The sequence below is a fragment of the Mustela erminea genome, chromosome 14 (genome assembly GCF_009829155.1).
Source record: "Mustela erminea isolate mMusErm1 chromosome 14, mMusErm1.Pri, whole genome shotgun sequence".
Lineage (NCBI taxonomy): Eukaryota > Metazoa > Chordata > Mammalia > Carnivora > Mustelidae > Mustela > Mustela erminea.
In genome coordinates this window covers 86,914,768-86,941,983 of record NC_045627.1, presented here as the reverse complement: position 1 = coordinate 86,941,983, position 27,216 = coordinate 86,914,768, and the positions used below count along the sequence as shown (strand labels likewise).

The following is a 27,216-nucleotide window of genomic DNA, read 5'->3' as shown; positions in this document are numbered from 1 at the left end:
TATGAAAAATATGTTTACATTATAGTGCAGTCTATTAAATGTGTAACAGCATTTTGTCTTTTAAAAAAAGTACATACTTTAATTTAAAAAAATACTTTATTGCTAAAAAGTGTAAATAATCATCTGGGGTTTCACCCATTGATAATCACTGATCACAGAGCACCAAAACAAATATAGTAACAAGGGAAAAGTTGGAAATATTGCAAGAATTACCTGAGCATGACACAGAGATATGAAGCGCAAAAATGCTTTTGGAAAAATGGCACCAAAAGGCTTGCTTGATGCAGGGGTGCCGCAACTGTTGGATTATAAAAACCACAGTATATGCAAAGAGCAATAAAGTGAGTTTGCCTATAAATCCACAAGCAAGAGATCCAATTCTAAATCCGTATGCCCCCAGTAACAGTTTCAAAATCTGTAAGGTATAAGTAGTGAGTACATGCTATCTAAATTTCTACCAAGAATCCCCCAAAGATTAAAACTGAGCACTTTCTCTGTTGACAATCAACATATTTAAAACACAGAAATGACTAGTATTTTACAGCATTCCCACTGACGCATCTTTCTGTAATGAAAGGGAGGCCTCTAGAGTCTCACCTCTTGGTTTTATCCAATAAACCCAACAGCCACTTGTTTGACCCACCTTCAGGTAGAAGGGCTGAGGAAAGAGCTCCGAGAGCTGTCAGTAGTAACTAGATGAGTAAGAGCTAGTTACCGTTCCTTGCTCCATTTACACATTAAAAGGATTCATTATCAGGGAATGTCAAGACTGTTGTCTATTAGCTACATTCTATTTCTGTGACCCAGGAAATGATAGCAGAATGACAGATCTGCAACAAGTTATTCATGATCAATAACTAATTATGCACACCGGATGACAGGCAAAGCTTCCACAAAGCACCGGGAAGACAGAAGAAGAACACAGCAATAACTAGCTTTAGTAATTTGCTTCAGAAGGTCCGAAGCAGGATGTGTCTGTTTTTTGGCTTTCCACTTAATGTGATCCACCCACACAGAAAACACAGACAAACAAAAACCAGTGGAGAAGAGCCCCTGGCTGTCAGGAATCTTTCTGTGGGTTCTGAACCAAATGTCTTTGGGCCAGAGTTTTAAAATTGCTGTTCTCACTTCAAAACAAAATGAGCCTTCTGAACAAAACAAGAAGTATGGATTTGCATAGTGAGAAAGATAGTGGGATAAGCGTCCCTACCTTCATCTCCAACGCTTCACCTCTTTGTTCGTTGGGAGAATAATGACTGTCAATTACCCGGGAACTTTACAAAGTACTACATTACCTGAAAACACAGCAGACCATTTTGAGAGAAGAAAAATAAAGAACCTCTAACATTTATTCCAACTGCAAAGAGGAAAACACTCTTGTCAACTCCAGCTATGAGCGCCATGGTCTTCCTCCGAAGCTAATACATGTGGCACAGGTAAGAAAACGGGACCCTCATCTGCTTCCTCCCCAGCTCTGCGAGCACCACACGAGAGGTGCTGCCGGGAACTTCTCATGGAGCAAACACACGGGACACCTGGGTAGGACACAGGACTGCTTTCTCTTTCAGAAGCCGATACGAAAGAGGAATACTATTTCATCTAGAATTCATGCCTTTGATGATCACAGAAGAAAAGCTGCTGAAATCTGGGGCCATGGCGAGTGGGGGTAAGCAGAATGAGATCCTACTCAAGTTTTCAGCCCTGTGGTCCGTGATTTGAAGGCCGTGGTTTTTTTCCTTCCCACAGAATCCGAGTTCTCAGTTTTGGAGTACAGATTTAAATGCAGGAAATAGTATCTTATCTACATAATGTGGCTGCAACTGTGTTCTAAGTTTTGAAGAGAACATATGTTCCTCTCTGCCCTCAGGAACCAAAGAAGACAGCCAAGATACACATTTAGGAAGCAATTAGGAAAAAACTAAGGCCAATAAACTATTAAAGTCGGGGATAGAGTCAGGGCTCCGAAGCTCATTAAGTCCTTACGTGGGAGAAGCAAGGGCCATGGGAGGAAGGGCAGGAGGGAAGGACCTGGTCATCGAAATCTCCGTGTTCACTACAGTATTCGGATGAGGTCAGGAAAGCCCGGACAAGGGCCTTGGAAGCCTTGGGACGTCTCACTGCCTTTTGGCAACTGCTACTACTCGCCTCATGACCTCTCTCCCCTTCTGTCCTGGACAGTGTCAGCTCATGACAAACAAGTCATCCCAGCAAAGAGACCCCCGTCGTGATCAGGCCACGGCTCCCGCAGAGGCCACTCCAGATCAAAGGCAGGCAGCAGGATGAAGATCTGTCCCAACATGCGACCCGGCGCCAAAACAAAGGCATTCTTCAGGACATCAAACATCAAACACCTCCCTGGGTCACCGGCGAGGATCTGCTGAGCTTCTGTGCAGCACAGAAGACTGAACCACATTTTTGGGTCACACAGGGCTCCAGTGGCTTAAAGCCAAGGAGATACTAGTGACAGGAGTCTCAGAGACCGACCCCAAACTAACAGCGAGAAAAGCTCTCAGGGGCCTAATTAAGTAGGACTTCAGAACCCAGAGTAAGCTAGGGGCGTTTTGAGCTGTCAGGCAAGAGAAATTCAGGTTAAAAGCATAAGGAAGAGAATGTTAATCACCTATCCAATATATATTCCTCCCGGTCGCCTTTACTATAAGAACTCTGATTTTGTTGAAAGCATCAGTAAGTCCATCTTAAAGTCCTTACCAATCTCCCTTGCATCTAGGGTGGTCATGTGACACAGTTTGGAGATGACACTTTGTAGGGATTGAAAAAGTTCTTTAAAAGGAGAGGAAGGGGCGCCTGGGTGGCTCAGTGGTTAAAGCCTCTGCCTTCGGCTCAGGTCATGGTCCCAGGGTCCTGGGATCGAGCCCCGCATCGGGCTCTCTGCTCAGCGGGGAGCCTGCTTCCTCCTCTCTCTCTACCTGCCTCTCTGCCTGCCTGTGATCTCTGTCTGTCAAATAAATAAATAAAAATCTTTAAAAAAAAAAAAAAGGAGAGGAACTGGAAGGCTGTTTACACCATACCTTCCCCTCTCTGCTGCTTGGAATGCAGTCCTGATGAAAGGCAGGGCAGGAACCAGCGTGGGGCCGGAAGACACAGAGACAGACCCTAAGGATGTGGGAGAAGAAGGCCAACTCCGGAGCCAAGCACATGGGGACACCAGGGCCCAAGTGCATCAACCCTGGAATCTTTCTCTGGGCTCCACGTTATATATATGGTGAGAAGAAGTGAAGCTCATCACATTAAGCCGTGTTAAGTCGGGCTTTCCTGTAACAGCAGCCAATCACATTCCTAACCTCTGTAAGATTGATCAAATTCAACAATTTATGGACCATGGTTCTAAGATATCACATCATTTGTACTTAGAGATTGAAAGAGATTAAGAGAAAGAAATAACTTCGCCACTGGTCCACTTGGATGACCCCAGTCTTTTCTAGCCACATTATTTCATATAAGATTAAAGAATTTACCACAAGAACAGCAACATAGATTATCAATGCACATTTCTTTTGAATCCTAATCCCCAAATGAGAAGGGAAGTCAGCAGTGTGCTCAAGAAGAAAATGAGCATCATCAAACTCCTGACTCAATGTCATATTGACTATACATTGTACAAGATTAAGATTCTTTCAAACAAAACATGACAAAATCCATACATATTACCCAACTACACTGCTCTTTCAAGTTCATGCGCTTACCTTAGTGTACATTTTGGTTTAGAGCAATTAATGATTTAAAATTAGTGGGGAAATCCACAAAAGCAAGATAGAGGGTACCAAGAAGTTCATTTTCATAGAATTAACTTTATTAGAAAAAAAAATAAAATCCAGGAAAACAAAACCTACATTACTGTGTCATCTTTCACAACTAGCAGTGGGAAAATCATTAATGGCTTTGACCCTAAAGAAAAGAGAAAGCTGAGGGGCACCTGGGTGGCTCAGCCTTAGCCAGCATCTGCCTTTGGCACAGGTCATGACCCCAGGGTCCTGGGATCAAGCCCCGCATCAGGCTCCCTGCTCAGTGGGGAGTCTGCTCCTCCCTACCACTCATCCTAGTGCATTCTCTCTCTCTCTCTCTCTCTCTCTTTCTGTGTGAAATAAGTAAATAAAATCTTAAAGAAAAAAAATAAAAAGAGACTACAACGAGATTCACGCCTACCCCCATAGTCAGCAAAATGAAGTAGCACGGCTTCCACGCCGTCCTCAGGAATGACAGCACGATGACCTCAAACTGGCGTCTGCATACAATCAAATGGCAGTGCAGAGACTGCTGTCTACATCGTATCAACTCCACGGAGAACACAAGCACAATGATCCTTAACCAGCAACACAAGGGCTGTAACCGCTGATCACCACTGTCATCAGTGTGGGTCCTACCCTGTGTAGGACTTCTCCAGATCTACACACAGTCAATAACTTGCTCCTCTGGGGTTTTTCTGCACCAGTGTATGCACAAGATTGGATTCTGAATACCCTCCCTTTCTCCTGGGCCCTTCTAAAGAAGGCCACCTAGGCCAACAAAGATAGAGTGCAGACGAAGAGCGAGGGATTGATTTGGGTCTACACTGGTTCAAAGACTAGTTTCCACTCACAAATTTCAAGAGCACTGTGCTTTTAAAAGGCGATGTGTGTCCTCTAAGTGACAGGGATGTCATTTTGTGAAACTTCACCTCTGTGTGTAGAACTCACGACAAGAACATCAGCCTTGAATAATCACGTGAACCAACACCACTCACAGCAGGTCACCCAAAGCAGTTGACCTCCCAAAGAAACACGCAGAGAGAGTCACCGCAACACTCAACACTCAGTCTATCCTGCTTCCACATCTCGCCGGGCATACAGTTACATACCGTGGGCCACCTGGAGTTCTGCTTTTCGCACAGATATCTGGAAAAATATTAATGTTCTCCAGAAAATAACAAAGTCATCAGCACCCCAATCCACTTTAAAGTTCAAAAACAATGCATAAATTCATCCAGAGAAGATGAGAAAGAAGTCACTGAGCTGAACAGCTAAGTGTCCATTCCCCTGTCAACTCCACACGTGACCCCATCGCTCCAGAAACAAAATAGCATTCTGGTTGCAGGAAAGAAAGAGAGGAAGTCCCACAGCCTTCCCAAGGGAGGCAATTTAACTTGGTTTTGGCCTTTCGTTGTTGTTGCTTGTTTTGATTTTTTGCTCTTTGGAGGCTTTTGTTCCGCAGGAAGATAAACTGAAAAGAACGTCAGAATCCTTGTGCACACCCTGCAAGACCTCTGACCAACGTGGAATACTTTCCAGGGTCAGTGCACTACTCACACGCACGAACTCCAGACGTGGGAACAGAACTCGCGGCTCCAGCTTGTGCCTGCCTTTCACAGACGGGCGGCAGTCACCCGAAGAGAGGGAAGCCCAGCGCGGGACGGCCCTGTCCTACGGCCCTGTCACACTAGACAGCAAATCCAGGGAGGAAAAAGGAGAGAAAGGGAGGGAAGGAGGGAGAAAGACAGACAAGGGAAAGGAAGGAAGGAAGAGATCTCCCAAAACCCCTAGGAGGGCTGAACGGACGACACTTACTGATTGAACAGGACCCTAGAGCGCACGATGAACTTGAAGATGTACTCCAAAGCCTTCATGGCTCTGTACAGCTGGTCGCTTACTCCTGGCTTCTCGGCATTGTCCACGTAGTTCCTTAACACTTTTGTCAGCTTCCTGATCACAGCGGAATCACAAATTAATTAGTAAGTTCAGAAGATTATAGTATCTCAATTCTTTTTTTTTTAAGATTTTATTTTTTTATTTGACAGACAGAGAGATCACAAGTAGGCAGAGAGGCAGGCAGAGAGAGAGGAGGAAGCAGGCTTCCCTGCTGAGCAGAGAGCCCGATGCGGGGCTTGATCCCAGGACCCTGAGATCATGACCCGAGCCAAAGGCGGAGGCTTAACCCACTGAGCCACCCAGGTGCCCCCAGTATCTCAGTTCTTAACTGGGACAGAAATACACAAGTGGGCTATTGTTATTTTGGTTCACCCTTGTCAGTAGACTTGTACTTATAAAATGTATTCAAAATAGATGAAAAGTGAGCCATAAAAAACACTCAGGAGTGAGATGTGAACATTGAAAAACTGCTTTTCTAAGTTTTGGATGTTTTTCTAAGCATTTAGATGTATTATATAATTTAACTGTCACAATAACATAATAAGACAAGTACTATTTTGGAGTATAATAATAATAATTGGGCATACAAACAGGTATATTATCCCTAATTTACAAGTCAAGAAGCCCAGGGTTGAGGAGATGAACTACCTTTCCCAACAGTAAATAAACCTGATGACATTTTCTTCATCGCCATATATATTTTTGCAATGCTTTTTCCAACATCGAGCATGCATTTTTTTCCCAATGATAGAGGCAGCAGTGACGATAATCAATTTTTAATTCTGCCCAGACGTCTACATTTTCTACTATTACTGGCCCATAAACTAATAATTGTTGTTCACTGTTCATGAGGCTGACCCCCAAGCTGTGCTTCTACATCATAAAAAAACAGCTAAATTAACTTCCGTGGAGTTTCGGGGCCTAATGTATCGGTCTGCACTCTAATTCTCCAAAAATTAGCCATATATGTGCAGCCTATAGGATAACCACCAACAAGATTAGCCCATTAACCAAACTGCTCTGACCCCCAACTGTTCATGTCATCAACAAGAACTCACTGCGGCTTTTTAAATATTCATTATACTCATAAAAACAACCTGCTAGGGCACGGCCAGCACCTCCAGCTAGGCTGTGAGCCCGTCCGTAACAGAGTGTGAGTGGAGACTGTTACAAGATGCCCATAGGAGCTGCTGTAACGTGCATGGAGGAGAACCTCTGAACAGTCCTGAACATAACCCCTGTCTGGATAAATCACAACAAAGAGCTTTCCGGGTGACCAAGTGCATGAGAATTCATTTGTAACACTCATCAGGTTGCAGAACCCCAGCAAAGAAGCCTGACTCTGAGAGGAGCAGCCCCCTGCAAGGTGTGGGGAAGAAGCAGGGCCAGAGAGGTCCTCTCCACAGATTCCCTCGGGTCCCATACCGGGACAGGGAGCTCAAAACACATGTCTTCTGGTGGTTCTCAAGGCACAGGAGAACACCTAAACTCCTGCCGTAAAACCTGCTTCACCTGATTTAACTTATTTTCTCAAGCTTCTTGACCAGACACCTTTTCTTATTAAAGCCATGGATGGTCCAAGAAACATATACTACATAAAACACATCTTTGGAATTTTCCCAACAGATTAATCAAAAACAAATAAATAGATAGATGATAGATACATAGACAGATGGATAGACAGACAGACGGATGGACAGACAGAAGGGACAGAGGGAGGGATGGGTACGGATCTGGGAAGAGAATGACGAAGATCCGGAAAATAAATAAGGAAGTCCAACGACCCATACCCCTGTGAGCCAGACCATCTGCAATGGCAGAAAGATGAAGCCCCTGGTGCTGGCTGTGAGGGGCAGACCGAATGGGGCATCAGGTAGGAGGAGGCAAGACCTGCACCACCTCCAGGAAAAGTAGTTCTGTGGACAAAAAGGAGCCTGCCCCTGCTGGTTTTCTGGAAGAACAGTCCCCAAAGCAGATGCCTGCCTCTCTTCAGACCAGCGCCTGCTGGGGCTCCAGCACCCTGACCACCCGTGCAGGGAGGTCCCCGGAGTGCTGGCAGGTAAGAGCTACAGGCCAGGTTCCTTTCAGTTCTTAGAATCCTTTCTGGAGAAAGTCAGATCTCAACATCACGCAAGGAAAGACATAAGTAACTATCTCGGAGAGAGTCCAACCTACATCTGTGCCTGCCGAGGCTTCTAGAGGGGCAGCGGCAGGGAGACCCTCTGTGATGATCCTTACTACCAGGGCGTCCCCCCACCCAGCAACGACCACGAGCACTCCATTAATGCAGAGACAACCTTCCATGATTCGGTTAGAGCCGTGTGAATCAGAGTTATCTCCTTGGTATTTTGAAGCTTAAAAACTCAGATTCACACTGCCAAGGAGCCACTTGGAGCTGCTACTTTATCAAAACATGATAAGGATATTTTGCAAAATGAATCTCCTTTCCTGCAGATCACAGGGGCTGAATGGGAGGGTACCGAGTCTCGGCTCAGTGCCATCCTGTCTTAAAGACAGAGCGGGACTCTGTTTCTTCCATTCAGTAACTTGCCGGAGACTCCCTGATATTCACTTCGCCACCTATGACAAAGGCACAGAGAAAGCGGTGCCAACAGAAGGTCTGGAAGGCGGCATGGCAGGCTTAGTCACTGTGCGGACTCTCTGAAACTCTAATACGGAAGCTAATCCGAGAAGAGCCGTGTGGCCACATTTCAATAAAGACACAGATAGTGAACGTGACTCAGAGACAGATCATGGCCCAGGAGGAGCCGCTTACAGGTCACTTCAGGAGTCCCTGCTTGGTCACCACAGCAAGATGGCGCCACCTGGTCCGCCCTCCCCAAGGTCTGAAAGGAACTGGCCAAAGTATGGTCACACTGGACATCTCCACAAAGAGAACAAATTGCTTGAAACAAACATTTATTAGAAAGCACAAAGGACCAGTGGCAGCTTGTTCTGTGTGCATGCGGACGTGGCAGCTCTCTGCCCACTCAGCCACTCAAGGCACACATGAAAAAAGCCCAGGACGGGATGACCGATGTCCCACAGACAGCTAGCATCAGACCTCTGACCTAGAGTTCATGGCTGACCGATGTCCCACAGACAGCTAGCATCAGACCTCTGACCTAGAGTTCATGGCTGCGTACATGCAAGGAAACAGATTCTGACTTAAATACGGTCAAGGCACACGCAAGTTTTGACTCAAGCCACTGGCACTAAAGAGAACCACTTCTAGTGATTCTCAGGGGAGAAATATTCTGAAAGAAATTATTTACTTCCGGGCGCCTGGGTGGCTCAGTGGGTTAAGCCGCTGCCTTCGGCTCAGGTCATGATCTCAGGGTCCTGGGATCGAGTCCCGCATCGGGTTCTCTGCTCCGCAGGGAGCCTGCTTCCTCCTCTCTCTCTCTCTGCCTGCCTCTCTGCCTACTTGTGATCTCTCTGTGTCAAATGAATAAATAAAATCTTTAAAAAAAAAAAAAGAAAAAGAAATTATTTACTTCCTTTTTTCATTGCAACATACACACAATTCAAAGTTGGAATAAATGCCAATAAATCCCACCATGAGAGAGGCAGAGGAATTCATCCTAATCATTCTAGTAATAATGAAACATAACAATGGCTTCAGCTTTCTAAGTGCCAAGGATTACTCCAAATACGTAATGTGTAATAACTCATTAAAAGTCTCAAAAAAACCGTAAGATTGTGCCCATTTTACTGAGGTGAAGGCTGAGGGCCAGAGAGGTTCAGAAATTTAAACTTGTAAGCTACAGAGTTACAGGTGAAGCGGAGTTCCCGGACAGTGCTGGTCTACACCAGGTGAGCCGCCTCATAGGCCTGGACGTACCGCATTTGCTCTGGCTGCAGAGAGATGCCCAGGTATGGGGTTGTGGGGGCAGGTTCAGAGCAGCTGGGTGGGCAGTCAGAATATACGTTAGTTACAGCTGAAGCATCTAGAATAAAAAGGAAGGCCCTCTTTAAAGAGCAAAAAAATAGGGGGCGCCTAGGTGGCTCAATCAGTAAGCATCTGCCTTTGGCTCAGGTCATGATCCCAGGGTCCTGGGACGGAGCCCTGCATCGGGATTCCTGCTCGGCAGGAAGCCTGTTTCTCCCTCTCTCTCTTCCCCTGTTTGTGTTCCCTCTCTCACTGTGTCTCTCTCTGTCAAATAAATAAAATCTTTAAAAATAAAAAAACAAAAAAGTTTTAAAAAGAGGGGCGCCTGGGTGGCTCAGTGAGTTGGGCCTCTGCCTTCAGCTCGGGTCATGATCTCACGGTCCTGGGATCGAGCCCCGCATCGGGCTCTCTGCTCAGCGGGGAGCCTGCTTTCCCCCTTCTCTCTCTGCCTGCTTGTGATCTCTCTCTTTTTCAAATAAATAAATAAAATCTTTAAAAAAGAATTTTTTTTAAAGAACAAAAAGATACACAAAGAGGTAAAAAGCTGAATTTTATTCACACTAAACCACCAATAATCTCAAAGCAGGAACACATCTATTTATTCATTTGCCAAAAGCTGGTTGGGAGGCTGCCGTGAGGCACAGACCAGTCTCATCGAGCATAAACTGAAAATTTCAAAGACAAATGGAAGGTAGAGAGGAGAGCAAGAATCTATTCCAAATGGTAGGATTTCTCACGTATCTTCTTTCAACAAGATCTCTAGGCCTGTTACGAGGGGAACAACGATAAAAATTATCCCAGTAAATTCAGAGTTGGGGGCAGGGGCACATACCCAACCACGACAAAAGTACATGAAAAAGGCACTTAGTAACAAACTCACCAAACAAAGCATTGGTTTTGAAACAACAAAAAGGAACTTACGTGTAGGCCAGCGTTGCGCTGAAGTGTTTCTTGATGTAGGTTTCCAGAACAGGATTAAAATGCTGAAATTTTCTGTCAGCAATTAGTCCAATGATAAATACCTGTTGGTCAAAGCAACACATGCATTAGTAAAATAAGGCAGGCCGCATCTGAATCAGCGGCACTGCTGCACGTCCGTGAACTAAAACGTTTTTGGACAGTCCCTCTTTCTACCTCAGAAACGACCTTAGCTGAGCTACACTTTCCTGCTGAAAGCAACCGCCTCACAACCCAACTGCTTTGACTGGATTTACAACAGAAAACACTTCCAAGGTGACCGGGAGGGATGCCCTCCCCCAGCCTCACAGGCTGGAGCATGAAAAGCTCCTCCCCACCTGAGCAGATGAAACGCAGAAGCCTCTTACCAGAGCATCAAACACAAGCGTGTCAAACGTCTCACTCTCAGAGTTCTCCATCATGATGTTGAAGAGGGCGTCCAAGGTGTCCTGGAGGAACTAGAAACACACAGAATGTCAGCAGACAGAGTCAACTCACCTCACTTGCCCCCAACCTAGAGTAATTACCCTCTTCGGCCATACTCCAAACACCCACCTTTCCCAAATGTCACCAATGAAGCCACACACTTCAGGGGCTCTTCCCAGCCATGCGATGCACAAGACAAAAACGGAGATGAATGAACTCAGAACAAAGGCATGGCACCCTGCGCCAAGCAGAGGAGGATGGGTAACAGGGAAACGCCCTGTGGTCCCCTCCCTATAAGACTTTCCCAACCCTTTTCCAGGTCTTCACCAGTCCGGGGACAAAGGGCTCAACAGCAGCTCTCGGAGGACCGGCTCTGCCTCATCCCAAGCTCTTTCGAGTGTAGGACCTGAGCCAAGGAGTAGGCAGAAGCCGCACAGAGACAAACATCCAGCTGAGTATAATGAAGGACCTTCCACAGACCCAGATGCCCACAGACGGAAGAGGCAAGGGACTCTGAAACTGGGGCACCCGACAGAACACTAGGAAGCATGTTTTATTCAAGAGGAATTTACTAATTCCTTTTATAGCCCTACTATAATTCACCAAACAAACATTAGGGCCCAAAACGACAAACCATCATGAATTAATTAAAGAACGAGATAAAAATCAGGAGACACCAAAGTTATATCACACTAGAAACTGGCTTCCAATCCTATCTCCATCTTCTCCTGGAAGAAGTGTAAGACAGACCACGAAAGACTATCTTGGAGGTAATCAGTTCCCCATTAGTGGGGGAGTTCAAGAATAGGCGGAAGGCCACATGACGGAATCCTGGACATAAAAGAGTATAAAGTATAGATATGTCACCATGAGTCATCAGGGACACGCATACCCAATCCACGGTGAGATGTGACTTCACACCCACTGAAAAAGCATTCATCAGGACTTGAGCAGTACAGTCAGTGTACTACACTGATGCAGTGTCATGTACTCCACAGATGTGGAGGAACTGGAGCCCTTGCACATCACTGGTGGAAATGTAAAATAGTACAACAGTTTCGAACACAGGGTGACAGATCCTCAAAGGGTTAAATGTACGTTTGCCGCACAAGCAATCATTCGTAGGCATGTATCCAAATGAACAGAAAACAGACATCACACAAAAACCTGTACACAAATATTCACGGCAGCTTGACTCATAAATGTCAAAATGTGGCAAACACCCAAATGCCCACCAGCTGATAAATGGGAGAACGAATCCATACATCGGAATATTTGTTACGCGGCCACAGAAAGGGATGACGTTCTAACATGTGGCATGTTACGCTCTGAAATATACTAACTGAAAGAAGCCAGTCGCAAAAGGCTACAGATTGTATAATTCTCAATTTATATAAAATAATAAAATGTCATCTGAGGAGCCAAATCCATAGAGACAGAAAGCAGATACAATGGCAGGGACAGGACGGAGTCAGTGCCCACGGGTTACAGGGTTGCTTTCTCTTGTGATGGAAATGTTCTGGAACCAGACAGTGGAGATGGTGGCACCAACTCCTGAGCATACCGCCACCACGGAAATTAAGTGCACTTCGTTGTGTGTGAATTCTATCTCCATGAAGCTGTTATGCAAAACAAAAGAACAGGCTAGAGGGTCCCACAGCAGTGGCGTCAAAGGAATGGCTGAATGGGATGTCCAGTCCAGGTTCTTCCCGGAAGGCTCAGCCCATGCACACAACACAGAACCACAGGGGCCCTCAGGTCCTCACAGTGGGTCTCCAATGGTTAGAGCACTCAGACTGGGGAACCAAACCACCGGGACCTGCTCCCAAAACCAGCGCTTGCCCCACGGTTCCACCTCGGGCTATGAAACTTTGTGTAACTCCAAACCCAGTGCCGAGATCTCCCTCAGGAAGAGGAACGTACTCCCAAACCCAGTTAGAGATCTCAGACCCACCAGAGCATAAAAACCTCATTATGTTCTTTTTCCTTTTCAGTTTTAATTTAAACCATCTCTAGGGCTTGACCTCACGACCCCAAGATCGAGAGCCACATGCTTTTCTGACCAGCCAGCCAGATACCCCAAACCCTCATTCACCTCTGCTACCCACACACCACCTATTTTATACCAGAAAGTGCCACATACAAGCACCAGGAGAATAAAATTCACCCCGACATTCTGGTCTGGATATCAGCCTTCCTCCAGCCCACAGTTACTGGGGCCCACACCACCTCATGACTTTTGTATTATCTCCTAGCATCTTCAGTTTGTAAAACCTTTGCAAAGGTCAAACCTTTACACCATCTGCTAACTGCCCTGTGTTACCACCATTGGGCTCGCCAGGTGCCAAGCTTTGGCTCGTCTTGGTTCACACACAGAGTCCCTGCAGTCGACTACCCCGCCAGCCAGACAAAGGTCATAATCAGTAGCCCAGAAACATGGCCATAGTGAGAAGGAGCCACCTGCACTAGGTTGTGCAGCCACAGACGCACAAAGATGCCAGGATCCCCAAGGAGGGCCCGCACCCAGACGCACGAACACACTCCTTTTGACACCTGCCCTCTCTCGACGGCTAGCCACTGGAGGCCCAAAATAATCACCATTTTCATTTTCCACCAAGATGGGCACATGTATCTTTTACTAAATAAGCCAATACTACTCTTAACGCATCAAGTCATCTCTCTCCTACCAGTTATAAATGGATGTAAGGGTTGGAGGGGGCCTTGGAGGAGCATAAGAAGTTCAGTCTGTGATGTCCCCAGAGGAAAAGGAACCCCATGAGTGCTGGGAAGCCCTCCAGCCCTGCCTCCCATTAACATCCGTGTGGCCTTAGACAGATCCTCTCACCTCTCTGGGCCAACAGGATACAAAAGATGCCCCAGCAATGGACAGACAGGTTATCCAGACCTGCTGGTACCAGTGCACACGGGACGGAGGGGGATGGTGAAAACCATCTCCAGGGCTGAACAACAGGGTTTGATAATAGATCAGGTAAGGGGAGTGCAGGACAACAGTAAGACAAGATGGTTCTAGATCTTCTCCTTACGTGTAACAATAGGCCAACAGAAATACAGCTAATTCCTGATGTGATACAGGGATTTAAAAATGAGAAAGGACAAAATCTCATTAACCGTGTATCTTCTAAAGTTACATTAACTTATTCACCCAGTTTCCCTCTGAATCAGGGAAGTTATTACAGAACCCAGGAAGTTTAAAATGCAATTAACATTGTCCAAGCCAGAGGTAGCAGACAAGAACCTAAAAAGATGATTAAAATTAGAAGATTAGCAAGGAGATGTTTGAATGGTTATACAATGAATCTCAGAAAGTGGTGCAACCAAATTAATTTATACTGAAGTTAACCACATTGCTGCTTAATTAAGGCCATTTTAAGTAATTAATCTTTACAGAGATAAGGCAGTCTCCTGCAGTCGCTCTCGAGGAGGGCGAAGGACCGAGCCAGGGACGGAAAGACCTGGCTACAGACACCTCCTTAACAGAACACCGCAAGTGTGGACCCGCTTATCGTCTGCAGGCCAAATGGGGCCTCCTGAAACTGGAAATGGGTTTCCTAATAGAAAAGGAAAAGTCTGGACGTCTAGGTGGTATGATTGGAGGAGTGTGTGACTCCTGGTTTCAGCTCAGGTCGTGATCTCAGGATCAGGGGATCGAGACACATGTCAGGCTCCGCGCTCAGTTCAGACTCTGCTTGAGATGTTTTTTGTCCCTCTCTTTCTGCCCATCCCACTCATGCTCTCTCGCTCGCTCTCTCTCCCTCTAACATAAATAAATAAATCTTTAAAAAACAAGGAGACGTCATCAGAGCCAATGAGAGGCAAGAACAGCCTAGTATCAGAAGCAGCGGTTCCCTAAAGAAGAATTACATAACTGGGTCTCTCCAAGGGATCTCGGGTCACTCCAGTCTGATCTGACACTCTTCCAGAGCCTGCTCTGTGTAAGGCTAAGAAATGAGTCCAAGATCACAAGGGGGACAAAAACGGTCAAGAGAGGACTCCCAGGGCTGTGATCCTCATGCCACACCACCCATCTCTCCAGGTCAACCACAGAAGTTCTAGGTGACTCATGAGCCAGGACTAATAATAATGAGGATGGTAATAATGCTGATAAGATGATAATAATAGGGCTGAATGCTAGGGCCCCCATGTGCCAGATCCAGACTACAGGTTTCATGAACCTCCAAACAACCCTATGAGAAGGCATTACCATGGTCTCCTTTACATAGCAAGAGGAAAGAAGCCTGGAACAGATTATTTCACCTTTGTCCGTCCCACAGGGAGGACCCACTAGAAGAAGGGCCAGAACCCAAGACTAGGTTGACCCCAGAGCCCATCACCGGGAAGCCAGATGGCCCTCCCAATCGGAATCCAAGCCGGAGCCTGTCCACTTCTAGGTCCATGTTCACGTCCGATCAAGGGATTATAGCCAGGAGCCCATGCCACCGTGGAGGCAGCGCCTAGGTCTGCTCCCACGGGGAAGAGAAATGGAGCAAGGGCCCCCACCCCATGTGTTACCTTCACCACCTCGCCGCCGTCCACCTTCATCAGCTGTCTCAAGTTCTGCTGCAGCAGGCTGGTGTTGGAACGCCACTTCAAGAGCCCCAGCAGGTCCACTGAAAGCACAGAACCAAGATCAGTTCCTCAGCAGCTTTGTCTCCCTTCATCAGGGAGCAGGCGAGGGTTTTGACAGAATGTTGAAAAAGAAAAATCCACCCTATCTGGAAACATTTGTCTGCTCCATACTTCACTTCTTTCTAGAACATACCTGACACCTAGTATGGCTGAATTCATTATTTCCAACGACATTTCCTGTGAAATGATTTCCACACTGAAGCTTAACAATGTATTTGGGGGGCACCTCGATACTCAGGCGGTTGGGTGGCCAACTGTTTGATTTTGGCTCCCGTCATGATCTCAAGGTCCTGGGATCAAGCCCCACAGCAGGCTCCATGCTCAGTGGGGAGTCTACTTGAGATTTTCTCTCTCTCTTTCCCTCCCCCCGCCCCTCCCCACACTTATAAGTCTCCTATCTCTCTCTCTCAAATAAATAGATAAATCATTTTTTTAAGATTTTATTTATTTATTTGACAGAGACACAGTGAGAGAACGAACACAAGCAGGGGGAGAGGGAGAGGGAGAAGCAGGCTTCCCGCCGAGCAGACAGCCCGATGCGGGGCTCGATCCCAGAATCCCAGGATCATGACCCGAGCCAAAGGCAGACGCCCAATGACTGAGCCACCCAGGCGCCCCAGATAAATCGTTTTTAAAACGCATTCAGGAGCTTAAAGAAAAAGGGCTCGCCTCTCCAATCTGCAAGGAGGTAGACTCAGCCCAGCAGAGGGTCTGGAGGAAGGCTGTTCACCCACAAAGCACGGCCCTGAAATCTTCCACCAAATGGCTTTTTCCCGCTTGAGAACAAGGCTTTTTTTCTTTTTTTTTTTAATTAAATAACATAAAGTAAGAAATGTACCTTCAGGTACAGAAACAGCAAGGTCATAGGGAGCCTGAACCACAGGGCAACTGCTGCCCTCAGTCTGGCCTGGCCTGGCCTGGCCTTCCAAGGCTGCTCGTTTCTTAGGGCTGAATGTGTGTTCTGTTTGTTTTCTAACAGAAAAACCATAGGCTGAATGGATGGATTTTTACAGGCTAAATGCGGAAGACAATGTCCAGAAATGACTTTGTTTAAGGCAGCAAGATGTTCTTGAAGGCATGAAGACAGAACACACAGCATCACTAGGAAAGAACATGGGCCTACACAATCTTCCCTGGAAGTTATACTCATATGCCATTATGTGAAAAAAACACAATTAGCAAAGTGTATCCAATTTACCATTTATGCTCATTGGGCACAAACTTCAGCTGCACAAAGTACCTCCATTAAAAAAAAAAACAACCACAACCTAATTAATACTGGAAAGAAAAATACCATTTTGGCAATAGGTAGCATTTCAGGGAACATGACACACCTAGTAAGGACAGAACCACGCAAAAGGCATTATTCATGTGATGAGCACCCAAACATTTGTTCTCATTTCTTTGTCCTTACTCCAAAGTGCATCTGGCAAGGGGACCCGTGGAAACAGAGAGAACAGGAGTTGAACCACTGTGTAAGAGACTCAAACACCCGCTGGGCCACTCCACCATCAGGGGACCCCAGACAAGGAACCCCACCTCAGCTTACCTATCTGTACAATGAGTACGGTGTTGCCAGAGTCAGGGCTGGTACCAGAACTAAAAGGTGTGGCCTGATGAAAGTGCTAGGCAAGATGGACAGCAAGAAGACGGACACAGCAGCCGTCCATCAACAAGATGATCAGGAAGTGAAAAATTTTAACCATTCATGGTGAAAGTTAAGATGTTTTCATTTCTAAATGAAAATTGACCTGTTTTGATCCTTCCTAAAGGAAAGTAGTGACAAAGGCCACATCCTGCCTAGACCTGCTCTTGGCCCCAAGGTTAAGGCAGATTTCCAGCCCATAAGAGTTGTTTATTTATCTGGTTTTTAATGGCAACTAGCTAATAATCTGGATTCCATTCATGCAGTTAGTGGCACTTTAGGTATGAGGGAGGCTGAGCCTGACCTCTGTATGGCAAACCTGAGAAAATGAAAAGCTGGCAAATGAACAGTGGGAGAGGGCCTCTGAGGAGGGGCAGTGTGTTTTAAGAAAACAGAACTCGATCAACCCTCCAGCTACCTGGTCAGACCAGCGCTCCCCGACCCAGGCCTCATTCCAGGGAGCCACCGTGGTTTGGCCCATGGCCATTCTGTGTTTTGTGACTTCTCACTAATTACATAGGAAGCTCATTGAAGAGAGAAATCACATCCTATACTTCTCCTTTTATACCCCAAAGCATCCAGTAATGCTGAGAACAGAGATGTTTAATACAAACCTCAATGAATAATTCAGCCACCACTTTTCCCTAAGTAACGGAACTTTGCAGGAACAAATCACGGACGCAGAAAAATGACTCCCAGAATGAGAATCTGAGACTCGCTGCTCAGATGCCAAGCGGGGCAGCTCCATCTTGCAACACCACCTGCCACACCACCATCCCAAAAAGGAGAATCACTGGCAGGTGTGCAACGAGAGCCGAAAGAGGTCCCCTTGACTCTGCGTGCAGCGTCACCCTGGAATTTCCTTGTTGCCCAGCAACGGCCGCTGCGGAGAACAGGGCCCCCGCTCCCTCAGTTCCAGGGAGGGAATTACCCTGTGACTGATGACACCCAGGGAGCTGGGAGGTATGAGGAGGAGTTGGCCTCACACCCCTGGGAGATTTCTGCTTCTTAATACCTTGGGAGATTTCTGGTTCCCAGTCCCCTTCTCCAGCAATACGCAGGTTAAGAAGGATTCTGTGTGGGCCTCCCAACCTAACTGCTCTTTGGAACACTGTTCTGGTGGGGAAAACATGTTCAAGTTCCAAATAACAACTTCCAAACGTACTTCTGGAGCGGTGACCCAAGCCTAAGATGAGTGACTTCCTATGTAGTGAAAACGGCATAACCCGGCAGCTCTCGTTCGTCTGGCATGTGATGAAAAGCCGCGTGCCGCACATGTGGGGTAGTGACTCACCAGTGAGGCGGCCATTGCCCTGAGTTTAATGAGGCCCTAGACAGTGCAGCAGTCAGGCTAGGGAGGGAATTCGCAGGACCATATCCAGAGAGGAACATTTGACCAGTGGGGCACCCTTTCCATAATGCAGTCCCAAACCAGCACCTGCTTTGCTGACCACGTGCTCCTGGGCACAAAAGCTGCACACTCCCAGTGCATTCTGCACCCCTCCCCACACTTGCACAGAGCTTGATGCCCAGGTAAGGGTTTGCATTTGCTTACGGAGATCACTGCACACCACCAGCTGGGAGAATTCATAACACTTTGGGCAAACTGTGATGATGAAAGTAACATTAGAGAGACACATCCAAATGGCCTTCCTGCATTTGAGTGACATGCTCCCCCACACGGCTGACTCATAAGACAAGTGGTGAGGAGGCACAGTCTGTAAAGCCAGCAGAACAGCAGGGAGACAGTAGGCATGGAAAGCAGGAATACCCAGCCCGCTCTCCACTCCAGTGCCATGGCTTTCTGATGATGGGGTCCCTTTGTTCCACGTTTATCCGGTTAGAGTCCAAACAATGAATGTGCCTCTGACAAATCCGAGACTACTGCCAAGATTTACGGACAATCCCCAGGGACACAATTCAAGATACCAACCAACATTTATAATCAAAATCCATATTGGGTGTTGAAGAGGAAAAAATTGGATTTTCCAGCTGAGTTTCGAGAGAGGATGCAATCCCTCTGCATGGCCGTGATCCGGCCACACATGGGGGACGGAATCTGTAAATGGAGGAGGTGTGCAGAGGGAGCCCTGCTGCAGCCAGACAGCGCCCGGGGACCAAGGCGTGCCCCAGGCCACCAAGCCGGCCTTTCGAAGTAAAGCTAACTGGTGATTCTCTGGGCGAGTAACTGGGAGATGGAAAGGCACACACGCAGAGCGGGTAGCTCAGATCCTCTGGCGTGTGTAACCCCCACGCCCTCACGAAGCCCTCTGAGGCAGATGTCACACCCGCATGTGTGCGTAGACGAGGTGAGTGAGGTTCAGTTTCCAGGCCCCGTTCAAGTTCGCTTCCAGGGTGAGCACACGGCAAGCGCTCCACACCCGGTCTTTGATCGGACTCCAAAACCCGTGGGTTCTCCCTTACATCATGCTACCTTCCTGTGGCCAAAAATCTTTAGTGAAAGCAAACCCAAAAGGTTATCTGTCTGTAAGGTTAACTCCCAGACCAAAATTATAGCACATTTTCAGGTGCAGCGGGTGCCACGCCCCCTTCTGGTCCATGGACACTGGTGCCGGCCAATACCAGCACATGGAGGACGCTGGGAGCGGAGAGTGGGCTGGGAGCCCGAAAAGGATGGGGTTGAGGGAGGAAAAGTGCAGGGTGAACACGGGGCCGTCCGCAGACTCACCGTTCTGGGTAAGTTTGGTGGAGCACACGAGAGTTGAGATCTGGAAGGAGTCTTTGCTGATCGTGCAGTTCCCAAGACTCTGCATGCTCCTGCCGGTGGCCGAGTGCGCCTTTTCCTCGAGCTCCGCTTTCGTGGACGGCAGGCTCAGGTACGTGGCGGCGTCCTCCAGCTTCTTCGCCTCCGCCTGGGGGTTTAATCACGGGCACGTCAGAAGCAAGTCACAGTCGACGACCCCGGCTTCTTTTCTATCCGTCCTTCATCCTTTTATCCACGTTTGCTCTTATCACGTCCGAAACTGTTCATTTTAACGGCTGCCCTTATGGGTGCAGGTTCATTCATTTTAACATTTATTGCACATCCTGTTCTCTCATTAGGGACAGCAAAAGGGCTAGTCATTGGAGATATGCATGCAGGTAAGTGAAACCAGAGAGCAGCTTTCTCACACACACAGGAAACGTCAGCTCAGCCCAGGAGTCCCGGAGGGGAGGACGGAGTCGGAGAGGGCTCCACCCCAGCAGTACAGCACCAAGCAAGCAGCATACCTTGTAGACGATGAGATCGTGCTCCCCGTCCCTCAGCGTGGTCCCGTCGTATCTCATCAGCTTTACAAAGGCCAGTGCGAATATTTTCTCAGATCTATCCTTGGCTGCAAGAGAAATCCACCATCGCTGTCCACCGCCGTCATGGCGATGTCACATAAAAACTACAGGGGCCACCCTTCACAAAGACATGACAAAACTGCACTGAATTAAAGGAAACAGAAATGGAAAAATGGGAGTGTGTTCACTAGGAGGAAGACTCCTCCTAATGGGACCAGTGGTGCTCCAATTAACCTGTAAATTCCAAGTAACTCCAATCAGAACCTCAAGGAAGAGATTCCTCATGGAACATGCAAGCGGATTCCCACGGTCACGAGCAGTGGAAGAAGCTCAAGAGCACAAAGGACGGGGAGGCAGGAGGTCTGCGAACCAGGAAACCAGCAGCGTCTGGGAAATGACAACCAAGACCACAGCAAGGCTTAATACCGGGACGCCCAGAGGCAACAGGAGCCACGGCGTCCGGAAACACAGTGCAAAAGGCAGTGCAGTAGGGACTGGCCATTCCCTGAGAAAACTGGCTATCAGTATGGAAAAACAGAACAGACTCCTACCCCATGACATCCACTACGATAAATTCAGGCGGAGGGAATGCATGAATGTGAAATTTGGTTCTTTGGCAAGAACGCTCCCCCAGATACCTGTGTGTGGGTGAGACTCATTCCTTCCCTTCATTCAAGTTCTGGCTGACAGATGCCCTGCTCCGAGGTAACCAGACCATCTCACGCAGTAAATCATAACCCGGGCACACTCTCTCCCCTCCCCGGATGTGTTCTTCTTCTCAACTGCTATGGACTGAATTGTGTCCCTCCCCAGTCTGGCCTAGAACCCTAAGCAGCCCCCACGTGCAGCCTATAGGAAAGAGCTCAAGGTCAGTGAGGCCTTAAAGGGGGAGCACCAACCCCACAGAATCAGTGCCCTTCGAGAAAAGAGAGCGAGACAGCAGAGCTCTCCTCCTCTGTGGGTTCACAAGCTGGACGAGCAACAGGGCCTGCCGTCTATGAGAAACTCGGTAAGCATCCGTTCTAGCTGGGGAGACACCAACAAACCGGTCCTTTAGCTTGGTGACAGTGACACAGGAGAGGGGCACGGTGGAGCAGGGATGAATGTCTAGATGGTCGGACGAGGTCTCTGAGGAGATGGACAACATGTGAGCTGGTGCATAAACCTTCCCAAAGAGACGCGGCCAAAGGCAGAGTCCCTGAGTGGCCCTGCGCTTGGCCCTTGGGGACAGAGAGCCAGGCGGCTGGTGAGCAGCGGGGGGCGAGTGGGCCAGGGCCAGAGCAGGAGGCAGATAAGGCGGAATCTGAAGAAGCAGATCCTGAACAGGTTCTGCAAGATGGCCACGGAGTGTGGCACGGAAACATTGGGTTCCAGGGCTATCATCATGAAAATTATACACCCTACGTTCTCTTTCAGAGATGACAAGAGCGGGCGCCTGGCAGGCTCCTTCAGCTGAGCCTCTGCCTTCCGCTCAGGTCATGATCCCAGGGTCCTGGGTTCGAGCCCCATGTAGGCTCCACTCTCAGTACAGAGTCTGCTCCTCCCTCTCTCTCTGCCCCTCCCCGAACTCTCTCTCTCTCAAATAATAAAATCTTAAAAGAGAGACAGACAGACAGAGGTCAACAAAGGAGCACGCCCACCCACCCTGAGCCAGGGGATCAAAATATCTACCCCGAGTCACCAGCACTGCCGAAGATGACGTGTCTTGCTCATCTCTGCAGTCCTGGTGCCCATGAGTACCGGCACGCAGCAGGTGCTCAAGAAATTCTGGCTAATTAGAAAGAGAAAGGAATGACTGACCTACCGAAACAAAGGCAGGAATGAAGACAAAAAAATTTTTACTCTAGGAATAAAAATAGCAGTAACAACTTTGTAAAAGGACACAGAAAACGTGAACTACCGTAATGTTCAGGTAAGAAGGAAGAGATCTCTGTGCGAGCAGCCATGGTTCAGGACACACATGAGCACCCCCGTCAGCACACGGGTTCCCCTGATCTTACTAGTAAGTAGGACAAAGTAACACTGTGCACCTTTCATTCATGTCCTATACCCTGACCTTGAGGCCACAGGCAGGACTGACTACATGCTCACTGGCACCACCGGGAGGAGACAACAATTTTGCAGGACACCAGGGGCACAGGAGGCAGGGCCGCCCCACCCAGCCAGGCCCCCTGAGAGCCCAGGAAACTCAGCTCCTGGCCGGCCGGACCCAGTGCTGCACACCAGCTCGAGTTCGGGAGAAACAGGAGCGGACGCACCTGAAGTGCTCACAGGCTGCTGGAGTGTTTGTCACATCAGCACCGGACTTCCCGCCCCCCCGGAACGGATCCCAGCCTGAGAAGCCCCATCACTGGTTCCCTGTGCTCACCGTGTCTCCCTTTAGGGGAAAAAAAAAATAAAAGCAGCTCACTGCAGGGGGTCGGGGGCCACACTGGCCCGTTTCTGACCCTGCGGGTGTGCGCTCAGGCAGGCTGAGGAGGCCCTGGGGGCTGTCAGCGCTCCCGCGGTGGCCGGCTCAGGACAGAGTCAGCCTCACACTCCCGGTGTTCCACACGGTTCCAAAACCCCACAAGCCACAGCCAGGGAGCCTCATTAATTATGCAAATGTGTGGTGGCGTGTCGGGGGACAGCACCTTGTCTGTAACAAGTACTTAAAACTGACTAGAAAAACAAGGATTTTGAACATTAAAATGCTACAAAGGATATCCCTCTGCCCTAATGTAATTTATTAACCAGAGAACAAGCTCATCGTAAAGGGCGAGTGTGCCTTTTAAGACAAGTTTCTGTGGATTCTAGAACTCTTTCCTTGCCCGCCAGTGCTCCCACCTTCTTCCCTGTGGCCTGCTCCCACTCCCGGCCGCTCTACCCGGCCCCCTGCTCCCTGCTTTGGGCAAGGAATGACCTCCCCTGAGCGGCCCCCATGACGGACCCCGCTCCGTTGACCCCGCGCCCCTGTCTACTGCTCCGTGATCCTCCCAGGCTGACCTCACAACTCATCTCAAACTAAAGTGTGCAAAGAGGATCTTCTCTGTGAGGTGTAGACAGCAGGTGCTAAACTAAGACCAGAGGACGTTAAGTGGCCTCGCCATGCCCCCGAGGTGTGGGAGTGGACACTCATGCACACAGACCGGGTTTGAACCCGAGCTCCCCCACTGACAAACTGGGTGACTTTGGGGACTGAGCTGGGTCTGTGAGCCACAAGTTCCTCCACCGAAGTGCAGAGCAATGACCACAGTGAGGGCCCACGGCGCTGTCATGGGTGAGAACAGATCCAAACAGTACAGTAAGAGCACACGAATGTTAGCTCACATGTTTGAGTCACTGCTACTACCCGACGGTTCTGGGCACCGAGGAGGGCCATGCACAACCAGCAGACCCCGGGCCGCCACCTGGCAGGCTGGCTCCGGCCGTCAGACAAGTCCACCGTGGCTGGGGACCGCTTCCCACGCTGCCCAGCCCTCGCCACCCTGCTTTTCCCCGTCTCCCTGAACCCCAGCCCCTCATGAGCTAGGGCCCTGCTCTGCTGAAACCCTGGGAAGGGACAGGAGATGGGATGATGCTCCAGATCCACCTGCCCCGTCCCCCCAACAGCCCGTCTTCAGGCTGATATGCGTGCTCTGCACACAACAGCCCTGCAGACCACAGGAACATGCTTCCCCAGAGCTTCTCAACAACAGCGGGGTCCTGGCTCCTTGCTGGCCGCACAGCGAGGCCCACCTTCCCCCCGCTTCACACCACTGCGCACACACTCACTCTCCTGCACCCCCTACCTGTGCGGGTCCCGTACCCCGGAAAGGGCCCAGGTCAAGCAGGCCCCCTTCCAGAAACAGCATGAAGGATGGACATATTACCACAAAGAAGTGGCTTCTGAGGACCCACCCCCTCCTCTATGCCAAACATCGTGCCATGGGTTCCGTAGCCTCCGTCCCACTTCGTCAAGACCCCCAGGCACTTATCCTCCAGATGAAGCATCTCCAGAGAGCCAGGGCAGAGGACCACCCCCTTCCTCAAGTGGTCCCCACCCAAGTGATAAACACAGCCCCCAGACCACCCTTCCCCTCAAAGCAACAGCAACACAATGCAGCCCATCTTGCTGGGCATTACTGTCCCAAATCTTAGCTCACTGCCCTGGGGGTACAGACCACAAAGGGCAAGGAGGGATACAGCTGTCTGTCGTGCTGTCTTACTGTCTAGTACAGGGCTTTGTCCTTAGCAGACAAGAATGAACATGAAAGGGGAACTCCAGTCGTTGATAAAGAACTCTTCTGGAAGGGCAGGGATCCGAACCCCAGTTCTTCCCCTCTTCTCAGCATCAGTCACAACTACACCAACATCTCCCACCAGAGAAGTACAGTCTGAAGCCAGACGTGGGGGCTACCCGCAAACACAAAACAGATATCGAGGCTTTCCATTCTGACGCAAACAGCATTAGGAGCTGATTTCTGAAATCTACTTGTATCTCAGTGACTTTCTGGATGAATGGAACAGCCTTAGAAAGTCACGTGGAAGAGAAGAAACAGAAAGGAAGAACAGGAGGTAGCAGCAGGAAAAAGTCAAGAAGAAAATGAAGATCTCCTGTAAGCGTCGCAATGAAAAAGAATCAGTAACACCTTCCGGACACAGGTCAACATGGAAATGAGCTAAAGGATTAAAACTGCATCTATTAGGATCACCTAGTTCTGGATCCAGAACAAGTGACAAGTGTAGCCGACGGAGTTTTGCCCAGTTTCCCCTTGCAAACAACACGGGCGAAAATCAAAGGATTACTCACAGTCCTGGGATGACCTGTGGCGGAAGGTGAACCGAAGGTGACTGCGGTTGACGTCCTCAATGGGAATGGCCACCTGTGCAATGGAAAAAGCAGCTTTCAGCACCTGTACCGTATCTTCTCACATTAACGGTTTTGTTCAAGTGGAGATACCGTGCGACTGCGCACTTCCTCCCTGAAGGGACGAAAGTACGGCCTGCCTAATCCCTGATGGGACTTTCCCAAAGGCAAAACGCTTTTGGAAAATTTAAACAAGACAATGTTGTAAGGGATGCCAAACCGATTCTGCAAGACAACAGAAAATTTCATAGATGTTCATGTCCTCACTGTTAAAGTCGATCTTTTACAAGTTGCCGTATTCCCAGGAGCCCTTATTGGAGGTGTCCACAGTCCTTCCACAGCTGCAGGGACCTGCCCTAGGGCAGCAGGAAGAAAGCCTTCCTGTTGTGACGAGCAGTCAAAGCAGACAGACCCCATGCATGCTGCCTTTTACCGATGACTGTCCCCAATTCTCCCAGCTACCATCTGTCTTCTAAGGCCAACCCCAGGCTGGGTTTCCCAACGTTCAAGCCCTTGGCACGGGGCTGTGGTGTGCTACGGCGGGTTGCCGTGCTGACGTCAGCGAGCTGCGTCAGGAGAGCCGTGTCACCTCGTGGACGGGGACCCATCTCCCCAGAGACGTCCTCCATACATTGTCACCTCTATTTTTTCCCATTTGGTGTAAAGACAGCGTGCCACACACATAACAGACCCGGGAAGAGAGAGATAACAGCGATCTTTAAAGGACTTTGTCATTTGTCTCCATGAAAGTCCTATTTTTATGTCCAAAAGGAGATGGGAGTAAATGTATTCCAAGAAATGCCGGCATGGTTCCTTAGCAACCTTGAACGACTTTGTGGGGAGAGCTCCTCTGCCGGCTCAGGGTGCCCGCTGGCGAGCAGCCCCGGGCGGGGTGGGAGCCGGGGACTTCCTTGGGATACAAATGAGCATTTCATAATCAACCCCGTGGGATAAAATGACCATGTAAATGATACCTTAACGGTCTCAAACCAACGTGGCTGTTTTACTTGGTAGTAAATCACAGACTTGTACTCTGAAATCGCTTCATCACCAGCACCCGGGAAAATCACATGCTTTAAAAGAAGGCATAAAGAGTTCACATCAGACCTCATAGAGCTTGACACTGCATCCATCTCCCCACCTCCCGCCCCCATTAGATGAGCTAAGCAGAGCGCTACAGGAATGCCAATAAACCCCATCACAAATGGAATATGCTCCCAGCAATGGAAGGACAGATCCATCTGGAGCCACCGCGGCCAGCATACAGTCTCGCTTGCAGACATTCCCGCCTCTTGATGGCTATCAGTACAGGAATGCTACTGTCCTCCGTCCTTCCGACCCTCACCCCTAACAGCCTTCACATTCGGATCTGCAGGAAGCTGCCGGCTTCACTCAGCAGGTCCAGGATGAAGAGCGAGAGGCGAGAAAGAGATGGCAACGCTCCTTCCCATTCTACCAGCCGTAAACTGACCACTCGGCTCCAGCAGAAGCTATACCGATAAAGCCCAAGTGGCAAGGGCAACACCACCCGGCAGTGACCCTGGACATGGGCCACCCACACAGAAAGGACGCCACCCTCACCTCCTGGCACAGCTGAGCCTCAGGTGCACACACACGGGGCATTGCTCTCAGACACATGAGCCCAGAGGAGCCCAGTCCACTCCCCAGGGTCCAGAGGGGTAGCTGGCAGGGACACCTGCTCTGGCGTGGCCTCCAGTCGTCAGAGGAGGTCACCATCCCTGAGCATCGCCCAGCACACCGAGTCCTGCAGGCCACCATGGTAACCACCACCACCCAGGAGAGCACGAGGTCAGAGGCCGAGATTCAAAACCCAGTTCCAACTCCCACTTAACTCTCTGACCCTGGACAAGACTTCCCCGGGCCTCAGTTT

The 27,216-nt window shown here is 48.9% G+C and overlaps 1 protein-coding gene across 2 annotated transcripts in view; it reads right to left on the bottom strand.

Annotated features, from left to right (window-relative positions):
- The window catches only part of DOCK1 (dedicator of cytokinesis 1), a 491,527-nt gene that overhangs the window by 368,540 nt on the left and 95,771 nt on the right, over positions 1 to 27,216 (bottom strand). For both annotated transcript variants that reach the window (XM_032314015.1, XM_032314016.1), the window contains exons 15-22: positions 26,300 to 26,398; positions 25,269 to 25,341; positions 20,441 to 20,544; positions 19,899 to 20,082; positions 15,448 to 15,545; positions 10,860 to 10,949; positions 10,456 to 10,556; positions 5,562 to 5,696 (exon numbers count right to left, since the gene is read on the bottom strand). In XM_032314015.1, the coding sequence (XP_032169906.1) occupies positions 5,562 to 5,696; positions 10,456 to 10,556; positions 10,860 to 10,949; positions 15,448 to 15,545; positions 19,899 to 20,082; positions 20,441 to 20,544; positions 25,269 to 25,341; positions 26,300 to 26,398 (884 nt within the window). The remainder of the gene's footprint in view (positions 1 to 5,561; positions 5,697 to 10,455; positions 10,557 to 10,859; positions 10,950 to 15,447; positions 15,546 to 19,898; positions 20,083 to 20,440; positions 20,545 to 25,268; positions 25,342 to 26,299; positions 26,399 to 27,216) is intronic.